Here is an 11296-nt window from a genome sequence, read left to right on the forward strand (position 1 = left end):
TACGACCATTCAATGTTCATGCTTGTCATATAAACCTAAAATTTCGAAAACCATTCGGTGTCTTTAAAATACGCCATGCAAACGCCGGAATTCCCGGATCCCCTTCGTTATTATCTCTCCCCTCATAACTCAGATAAAATGCCATTCATTCTTTGAAATTCACGAAAGAGAAATCCATCTGGTAGAACGGTAAAAAGGTGAAGAGTCATCTCTTTATGTCTGCGACATCCGCTGGTCACGTTCACTGTTGAATCCAACATCTTAAGAAGCTCTTAACACACAGTGTCACATATCAGTCAAATGAGTTTCCATAGCGTTGTCTTTGCGGCAACCAGCAGTAATCGAATAAATTCCCCCAGCTTCCTGGACCGTTTCACTGCTATCCTCACTCCACGCTGTTTCGAAAGCCGGCGGGCTACACTTTCACAGAAAAGAACTCGTAGATTATTTTACAGAACAGCGTGCGGCCGTGGATCAGCCTAAATTACCCTCTGTGCAAAGACAAATTCACGAGAAGTACATTCCTATATTTGAAGCATTTTAACCCAACACAGTTCAATCTGCTGATATTTATTAATATCGACTATCAGATATAATACACATCATCTAGTAGGTTAAAAAGAAAAAAATAAGATCAAAGTTATACTATCCAACAACAGTTTATAGTTTGGTATCTTTTCTGCAATACAGTTGGAAGGAGCTTCTAACAAAGCGACGAGAGAAGTCGACGATAACTGACATACATATTCCTTCTTTAGATTTGATAAGCCGCTATGGCGAAAAAAAAACAATTCATCCGACGGCATTTGGATCAACAGCCAAAGAGGCGAAGAGTTACATGAAAAAAGTATATTGAAACGCCAATTTGAAGAGACAAAGTCTCAGAGAAACCCAAACAATATTTTGATTGTGATTCACGGGCCGCGACAATATGGTAAGACCTAACAATAATTATATATTACCACACAACTAATTCTAAAATTTATAAGTGGCCGCTCTGAAATTTAAAATACATCCATTTGGCTACCAAAATCTATGATAAATTATTCACAATTATCTGTTTAAAAACATAGCCCCCCTTCTGCAAAGTAAATCCCTTCCGCCGATACATTTACACCGTAACACAAGACTGGTATCGGCATTCAAGATTTTGAAAACGGTTAAATATTATTGATTCTTTCTTCTTCGATACTGCACAACTTAGGGAAACTTGAAATGATGGAAATGCTACGATATTACGGACCTGTGAATGCTGTTCGCTGTGAAAGTCATGCATTCCAAGGAGAAAATGACGTAAGATGAATACCGTACAAGAAACTTTAAAATGTAAGACAGTTGTACAAGAGCTAATGAACGCTTCAAACTTAAATAGTAACCAGATTATTAATAAAAATTTCCTACAAGGTATTCCTAGAAATAGGATACAATTCAATTAACAAGTAACAACCCTTAAAATATGTTCTTTCTCTTCAGGAAAAATGACGTAATGCCGACATAGAAATAAATGCAATTCTAAAATAAGCTCAATTAAAAATTTTTCTTTTCAAAAGACATCCTAAACGACACGTTTTCCAATGTCATCCCTTCTACATGCATATTGTAAATCACTTTTTAGTCACTATGCGCTTCATCACTGCGACAAGTAATCATTCGAATATGCCCCGAATTTTCGACATCTCAAATCCCAACAATTGACAGACAACATCACGAACGCGACAAACGTTCTTCAATTTAGTAAACATATCGAGCGATGTTTGTAAACTTACCTCGGCGACGACCGAACGGCCCCGAGAAAGTTGTCTCCCTTCCGATTACATTTTCTTCGATATACTTGATCAGCTTTTCTGAGTCTTCACACTTTTTAGATTTCGACTTCACAATCTCAGAATCTGAGTGAGGATAGTCTTCTGGCAAAGTATAAAACTTTCTAGACCCAAACGCTTTAGAAGACATACTCAAATCGAAATAATAACATTACACTCCTTCACACGTTCACCACTCACAGTAGACAAGGCGATACTGTTCGGCTAGGTCAGCTGCTACGAGCCGAAAAAACAAAAGAGCGCCAATATTCCACAGATGGCGCATGTGCGCTTTGAAGGCGGGAATTCTGATGATGCCATAACGATGATCACCCAAGTTATTCAGACATTTAACCTTATTTTCAGCAAAGCTCGTCGTTGATTGTGTAATATGGATTTAATAAATTTCAACAAAAGATTTTCTCATGGAATTAAATCCTGTGCATGCTTTTTTAAACCTAAAAATAACAGAAGTGAATTATGATGCTTGTGCTAATATTGTTTCTTTACATGTTGATATTAATGTTTTCTGATTCCTACGCATTAAAAAAAGAGAAAAATATTTGAGAAAACAATAGAATGCATAATGATCTCTTACATTACCCACATATTAAAAACTTCAAAAATAAATAGCACCTAATCAGCAAAACCAAAGTTTTAACAGCACAAATAAAAGTATACAGAGGTAGGTATTCCATTGAAAAATGAGTACCTGTGCGTCAATGAAAATGTTCTAAGTAATTCTAATTGATATTTAGGTAAAAATAAGTGTTCGGTTCAACAGATAATATAATAATTGTTCATTTCAACAGATAATATAGTGATTGTTACTTATATACTTAATAACTAAATACTTATCAATCCATCTAATAGAAAGCTACTTTAATTATTTGGTTTTGCACAGTGGCCAAAATATTAAAGTACATTATCAATTGCAACTTTTCCTTGAATATTTATTTCATGATTTACAAAAATTATATGAATAGCATTGTCAAACATGGCCGTTGTCACTCCAAAAATAAAAACACTTCGCAAAATGTAAACAGGAAGTACATATAACAGAATTATTTATGAAGGATGGGTTATTTAAACAAAAATAATAAAAATAAAGGCTTAAAAGCAAGAATTAGAGCTCAAGATTGATAGTTGTAATGAGAAATTCACAGCTTGTCAATACAAAACAGCTACAATCTGCAATACGTTTTCAAATTTAAAATTTGATAGCATTAGTTGGAACAGTATATACCATATGCTACTGAACGCTAAATGTCTATACCACATAGAAAACCTCTTATTCAACAAATAAAAATAAATGAGCAGGTTTGGGTTATATATGGTATATTTTTTTAATCGCAAGCATTCTTTACACAACAACAATGAGTGATGAGGAAGTGTATATTCTACAATATTTAACCTCCAACCTCATGCTCCCAGACTGAAATATGGGCAATACCTCTGGTAAACCCAAACTGATTGCTTTCCAGGGCCTCAGAACTTGCTTGTAAACCACAGTGAGCTGAGAAGAAGGAACTGGCAGAGCTAAATATGCTAAATGTTTGAGTTTCACAATCTGTTTTGCTGTGGTAAACCCTATGCTCCACCATGAAACCATCTGTGGTGTTCAAATGATGATTTTTGCAATCACAATATTAGCAAGACATGTCTAAGATACATATTTTTAAAAAAACACCAATGTTACATGAGAGAGATGCATTACAATTTCTACAGTAAGTTCCCAATCAATTTCGGAAACGTTACATTAGAATTCAAGAAAAAATTGGCATAAAATAGAATAAAATTATTGCAACAATTTCTTTTGTCTCTTCGTGAGTGAGTATTGGGTCTATTCATAAACCTATATATGTTATTGCTCCAAGAAAAATATCTCAATGAGTTTTTATAATGATGTTAATGGAGGATAGGCTAAAATTGATTTTAACTGAAACAAATTCCTAAATTAAAAAATTAAGTTTTCTAAATTAAATACTTGTAGTCTAATGAATGACTGATCTTAGTTCACTTGATAAAATTTATTTTACGACCAGGTTCCGATGCATTCCATCGTGTATTACATCATCAACTTCGACCTGAAGATGCTAGTTAGAACACGAGCGAATCTGTTATCGAAAAACAACCTACGTGGTGGCATCCCAAGAATGGAGAGACTTTCATCATCAGGTGTAAATGTAGTTTCGATGTAATACATCAAAACCAATTTGTAAATTAAATTTTATCAATTGGAAAAGTGCTATGATCAGTTTATCATAATGCTTGACTTCCACCATATCACGTCTTAAGCTACTCAATTTGTAATCTAGTTGATCTGAGTGATTGTAATGATTAATGGATAGAATTGCATGAAAGGGATGACTTTAATATGATAAAATTCTGTTATAATAATTTTTATAAATCATGATCATTATTGCATGGAATCACGACTGCATTTAGTTTATATATATATATATATACATATATATATATATATATATATATATATATATATATATATATATATATATATATATATATATATATATATACATACATACATACATATTATATATATATATATATATATATATATATATATATATATATATATATATATATATATATACTATATATCTTAGGTTAATAAAACAAAGGTTATGCAATTCTCTAAAAAGAAAAAGGCTAAGCTAAACATTAAAACAGGGATGGCAAAAACTAGAGCAGTGGAACAGTTTGGAATCTCGGTAGTGTTTTGGACCAACACGGTCAAAGTAGTAGGGACGTAAGGAGAAGAATTGCGCTAGGCAAAGAGGCTTTCACAGGGAGGAGGGAGTTGAGAGGGACGTTGAGTAAGGACATTAAGAAAAGACTCATAAAAACTTTGATATGGAGCGTAGCTATGTACGGTGCGGAAACGTGGTCATTGAAGCAGGAGGATAGACGTAGACTGGAGGCTTTTGAAATGTGGGTGTGGAGAAGAATGGAGAAGGTGAAATGGACAGAGAAGAAAACAAACGAGGAAGTACTTCGTATGGTGGGCGAAGAGAGGGATTTGTTGGGAGAAATCCTATGGAGGCAGGAAAAGTTGCTGAAGGGGGTATTGACCGGTAGTGGGATGTTGAAGACTGTGATAGAGGGGAGAATGTTGGGCAAAAGAGGAAAGGGAAGGATCAGGATAGGGATGTTGAACGGGATGAAGGGAGGAAGAAAGTACTCAGAGCTGAAGAGGGACCTGATGGTAGGATGTTGTGTTTTGCTAGTGCTCACGAATTATTTAATTAGTAATTTTGTCCATCCAAAAACCTACCTTAACCAGTAGGTTACCTAATAATAATATCTTTAAGGCTCTGATTCATGTGAAAGTTAATCTAGAAACTTACCAATTAATATCTAACATCCATAACTGCTCAACAAGAGGTAAATCAAATCTAAATACTACTTATTGTAGATTATAATCAACTTACAACACATTTCATAATATGAAAATACAGCTGTATAACTTTCTGCCTACTCATTTGAAATCAGACGGTATCCAGAGTTTCAAGAATAGGGTATATACCTGGTTACTTGTTCACCCACTTTACTCATTGGATGAATTCTTAAGTGATAGTCTTAATCACATTTAAGAACTTATGTTTATATATTAAGTATTATTTATATTGACGACATGTAATATGGTTGTACCATTTTTTGAAATGAATAAAGTATTATTATAAAAAAATAAAGATTCTTGAAATACTGCATTCAATGCACAACCCATATTGTCATTGCACATCTCCCATTTTTGTTAATGTATTTCATGCAGTTCATTACAACTGAAGTTGGATTATGATCTGGAAAAATGCTTAGTTCTCGTGTGCACTATTTGAACAGTAGAAATTACAAATCCCCTTAATTAGTATTTGGCTAATTGGGACCTATACCTGGAAGGCATTCCTTGAAGCTACAAATCACATTAAAAGTCTTCTGAATAATGTCTTAACCTCATGAATTGTACACCCAGACAAGTTCCAGGTCTTACTTTACTTCATAGAACATTCAATCCTGGGATAATCCCCTGGTCAAAGATGGTTTAAAAAAACCAATCAATTAAAAAATACGCCCCTGCAATTGTGACTTGGAAAAAATCAATTCATCACTGAAGGGCTTAAGGCATTGTGTATGGATAATGTGAATTGCCATCTTTTAGAAGCGTCAGTTTGAAACGACATGCCATTTAAATGGTCTTAAATATGTATCCGACAATAGATTTTCCTGTTAACTTTTGATATTTCTAATAAATTTAGCCTTTCATATTTCATGATTTCTTGAAATCACATTTATAATTCAACCCCCTTTAATAAACATATAAATCTTATGTCTATAGTCAGTAATACTGTGTAATTACACCTTCTACAGCTTCATCGCATAATATGTACACATCATCACTCTTATTTGTGGGAAAAATGTTTTTTCAACACTTTTATGAGTTGATTCTGCACATTCTAATGTTATTTTGAGTGTGTTTATCAACATGACCTAAGCAGAGCAATTGAGGCAGGACCTTGTATTAGTTCTTTTACCTCCAAATAAACCACTCAGCAATTGGAATACACACATAAAAAGGAGAAACACTTTGATTATTTGTATTTTTAAAAGTTCTATGTTAAAAAAATACTTCAAAGAAAGTTACAACATTTTTTCACTGACACAATTCATATTCAAATATTAAAAAAACTATAACAATAAACACAGAACTCAACCCGAAGATCGGTTTGGTAGGTGATGGTAGAGTTCACCCAGTACTAAGCCCTACACGGCGTGTGAAATTCGAACATCAGGGTAGGGGGGCCAGTTCCTTTCCCTGTGCCGGTTATGGTTACCCAGGAAGACCTGGTACCCGAAAAATCACTTTAGGTTGGGTGGAGCTGCAGGTGCTCGGAGAGGCTTGCCCGGGAATCGAACCCGGGTCCTCCGGTTAGTAGTGCAATGCTCTACCCACTGGACTACCGCAACCCAAATTTAGATATGAGAATATGTTAAAAAAATACTTCAGAGAAAGTTACAACATTTTTACACTTATGCAATGCATATTTAAATATGAGACCTTAAAATGTGTTAGAATACAGAGTTGAAAAGAGAAATAAACACCTAATTTGTAGCGTGTTAAGAGTAATATTAAACTTTGATTCCAGCATCCAGTGCAATATTGGAAAGAGACTCATACGGCAACATTTATTACCATTAGTAGATGACGTATTTGCTAGTAATGATAATAATATTTATTAAATTGTAGCCCATTATGCATTATGATGGATGCTATATGTACTTTTATAAAGATTTACAAACTAACAATGCTTACAGACTTGTAACTTTGAGATCCAAGATCCCAGAAGGGGTAAGATGGGGCCCACTGAAGTTTGAGGCAATGTCTGGCAGCAGGAATTTGGCACTACCTTATGCAGTGTTTCACCTCACTTGTCTTCATTGCATCCACTTGGGAAAACCATGCACCTGGTAAAAAACCTACCAAGGGAAACCCAAGCAGACCAAGAAAGAAACAAGCACCTTGATAATAAAATAGCCTCAGAGCAAAGCCACTGGACAGGTGAGACTATGTTCAAGAATCTAACATGTCACAGAAAACGCAAGATACATTTTGCCTTTGGTAGAGTTTTTGTTTTTTGTTTAAGATGGGATTTTTGGGAGATGAAATGCAAAGAAGTCACCGGCCAGCAAGGTCATTATGTCAAAAATAACCTCTTGGAAGAAAGGCTTTCTGTATCACTAGTTAGACAGAGTGCTAGGGGACTTTTCATAGGAAATTTTTTTTTTTTTATTTTCAATCAACATTTATTTTAAGTCACCTGTGTCTTTACACTCACCTCAAGTTCACAATGAGGGATTGGGATTGGTGCAGGGGCTAACGTACTGGCTTCCCACCTAGAGGGCCCGGGTTCAAATCCCGGCGGTGTTGAATATTTTTCAGAGGTATCTTGATCCCTACTTGAGTTGCTTTGTGGAGGGTACTTTGGGTGAGTACGCCGTCCGTCTGATGGGACGTTAATCTGCGGACCCCTTGGCGCCTTTCGTTAAGAGTAGGCTAATGCCGACGCCGGGTTTCTCTCCCCCCTTCATCCTTTCCTGTCCATCCCCAATGGCGCAAATGACCTCAGCTGTCGGTCGCCTCCCCTAAATACTACTACTAAAAGTTCGCAATGTATAAAAAATACTGAAACCAAATTTTCAGAGCCCTTAAAAAACACATTTGCCAGATGATATTCATCTAAAGAGACCAATGAGAAAATATAAACAATTTTGTTAAGACTATTAAAAAAAAAATGGTGAGTGGATTTTGAGAAAAAGAAATAGGTGCATAAGTTAAAATAATTTATAAGATAAAAAATAAAATAAGTTAAACATTTTAATAGATGTTCATAAACTAGAGCAAGGGGAACAGTTTACCTACCTCAGAAGTGTTTTGGACCAAGTCAATCGGACATTAGAGAACTAAATACATTAGGCAAAGAAGCTTTCATGAGGATAAGGAAATATATGACAGTGATGTTGAGTAAGGGCGTTTAGAAAAGGCTCATTAAAACTGATATGGAGCGTGGTTATGTACTGCGTGGAAACATGGTTATCAAGACAGAATGATAGACATAGATTGGAGGTTATGGACAAGTCAGTACAGAGATGAATGAAGAAGGTGAAGTGGACAGAAAGGAAAAGAAATGAGGAAGTGCTAGGCATAATGGTGAAGGAGAGAGGATTGTTGGAAGAAATTCAAATGAGGTAGACAAGATAGATGCAGAGCATTTTGATCAGCAACAGGATGCTGAAGACTGTGATAGAGGGGAGAATGTTAGATAAACAAGGAAAGGGGAAATGAAAGGTTAGGCATATTGGATGGGACGAAGGAAGGAAGGAGGTATATCTTTTAGAAGCTAAGGATATATCATAACTTGGGGAATCAGGATGTGTCTTGCTGAGAGAAGCTAAGAAATTGTTTGGGGTTTAGTCCTCGTCCATCAAAAGCCTACCTTAAATGGTAGACTTCTAATAATAATAATAATAATAAATTATGACTATAGTGTTCCATTGTTCAACTTATTGCTATAGAAAAAGGAATAATACCTCACCTTAATTGGGGAAGAGTACTATAGAAGTGAGATTTTTCCATCAAAAACTAATTATAGAAAAAACTATCACTAATTAATAATTAAACTAATAGCTACCTGTATGTTAAACCACCCAAAGAATGGTCTGATGGGTGAGGGTAGAGCTCACCACATATGTTATGCCCAATTAGGCTTAATGTGGAATTCATGCATCACGGTAGTTAGAGGTCCAGTTCCTTTCACAGCGCCACCTATGGTTTCCTAATTTTAAGTTCTGGTACGTGAAAAATTGCACAGCTTGGGTGAATCTGATGGTGCCCATAGGCAACCCCGGAAAGTGAACCCATAGGTCCTCTGGTCAGTATTCCAACACTCTATGACCAGAACAATCACGTCCCTGTCTGACACTCATACATCAGATATAATTATGTAATTAAACATTCATGAATATTTTATTACATGTGGTATTTCAATATGAAGAGTTAGGTTTTCATCACTCTAGAAAGATTTCTTGAAAAATATGGACATCTTTAATGATTATTCCACCATCTTCTTTCACTCCTGATCATTTGAATCAGAATTCATGACATGAAAACTACCAATTCTTTCAACTTCTCCCCTTCTCCTTCATTCATCCTACATTCTAAATTCCTTATAATAATACAATGTCATAATATCACCCCAAATTGAGTAACTTCAGGTGTGATGTGGTGGAAGTCAAGCATAATGAATAACTGATCGTAGCATTTTTCCACTTGATAATTTTTTTTTTACGATCGGGTTTGGACATATTACATCATTCCAAAGAAACTGCGGGAGATGCCGCAACAGTAACTTTTAACGGAGTCATCCGCTAATGTGCATTTCAATGCAACAATTTCAGAGCGTAAAAATCATTCGCCTTGACTGGGACTCGAACCCAGATCCCTCAATATCCGGTCGAGTGCTTTAACCACTTAAGCTACCGAGGCGTCCTCTTAAACTCTGAAATTTTGGGGCTTTTAAAGGAACTAGATGTTATGACGAAATACCGTACATACAATGTCAAGCACTCGACCGGATATTGAGGGATCTGGGTTCGAGTCCCAGTCAAGGCGAATGATTTTTACGCTCTGAAATTGTTGCATTGAAATGCACATTAGCGGATGACTCCGTTAAAAGTTACTGTTGCGGCATCTCCCGCAGTTTCTTTGGAATTTGTCAAAGGGAAAACACCATACGTGTTTAAAGTTGGCTTTAACCTCGTGGACAGTGGCGCCTCGCGCACGACTACGAATACATGTGACATTGTATGTACGGTATTTCGTCATAACATCTAGTTCCTTTAAAAGCCCCAAAATTTCAGAGTTTAAGAGGACGCCTCGGTAGCTTAAGTGGCTAAAGCACTCGACCGGATATTGAGGGATCTGGGTTCGAGTCCCAGTCAAGGCGAATGATTTTTACGCTCTGAAATTGTTGCATTGAAATATTACATCATTATCACCTGATGATGATGTAATACATCGAAACCTGGTCATAAAATTAAAAAAAAAACAATTTATCAAGTGGAAAAGTGCTAAAATCAGTTATTCATTGATTATTATAATTATTATTAGGTAATCTACCGGTTAAGGTAGGTTTTTAGATGGACACAGCTACCAAATAAATATTTTGTGGCCCCTAGTAAAACACAACATCCTACTCTACATCAGGTCCCTCTTCAGCTCTGAGTACTTTCTTCCTCCCTTCATCTCCCATCCAACAACCCTATCCTGTTCCTTCCCTTTCCTTGTTTGCCTGACATTCTCCCCTCAATTACAGTCTTCAATATCCCACTGTCGGTCAACACCCCCTTCATCCACTTTTCCTGCCTACATAGGATTTCTCCCAAAAACTCCTCTCTTCGCCCTCCATTCCAAGTACTTCCTCGTTTGTTTTCTTCTCTGTCCATTTTACCTTCTCCATTCTTCTCCACACCCACATTTCAAAAGCCTCCAGTCTACTGTACGTCTATCCTCCTGCTTCAATGACCACGTTTCCGCGCCGTACATAGCTACGCTCCATATCAAAGTTTTTACGAGTCTTTTCTTAACATCCTTACTCAACGTCCCAGGCATCAACTCCCTCCTCCTTGTGAAAGCCTCTTTGCCTAGCGCAATTCTTCTCCTTACAATCCCTACTACTTTGACCATGTTGGTCCAAAACACTAGTGAGATACGTAAACTGTTCTACCTGCTCTATTTTTTCAGTCCATATCAAAGTTTTACGAGTCTTTTCTTAACATCCTTACTCAAGGTCCCTCTCATCAACTATCTCCCCAAATTGAACTCATTAACAGTGCAGTAAGGGTAAGGTTCAAGTGACCTCCTCTCACCTATGGTCAATGACCAAACACCACTTGGAAACCACGCTTGATTTTTATGA

General features: G+C 36.2%; 1 protein-coding gene across 1 annotated transcript in view; it reads right to left on the reverse strand.

Moving 5' to 3' along the window:
• LOC139691565 (uncharacterized) overlaps positions 1–2007 on the reverse strand; it is a 419909-nt gene extending 417902 nt beyond the window's left edge. Inside the window, exon 1 of the mRNA XM_071589440.1 lies at positions 1767–2007. Within this exon, the coding sequence (XP_071445541.1) occupies positions 1767–1953 (187 nt within the window). The 5' untranslated portion in view covers positions 1954–2007. The remainder of the gene's footprint in view (positions 1–1766) is intronic.
• Between the last annotated feature and the right edge of the window lie 9289 nt (positions 2008–11296).

Source organism: Hetaerina americana, unplaced genomic scaffold, assembly GCF_022747635.1.
Source record: "Hetaerina americana unplaced genomic scaffold, ioHetAmer1.1.p SCAF_38, whole genome shotgun sequence".
Lineage (NCBI taxonomy): Eukaryota > Metazoa > Arthropoda > Insecta > Odonata > Calopterygidae > Hetaerina > Hetaerina americana.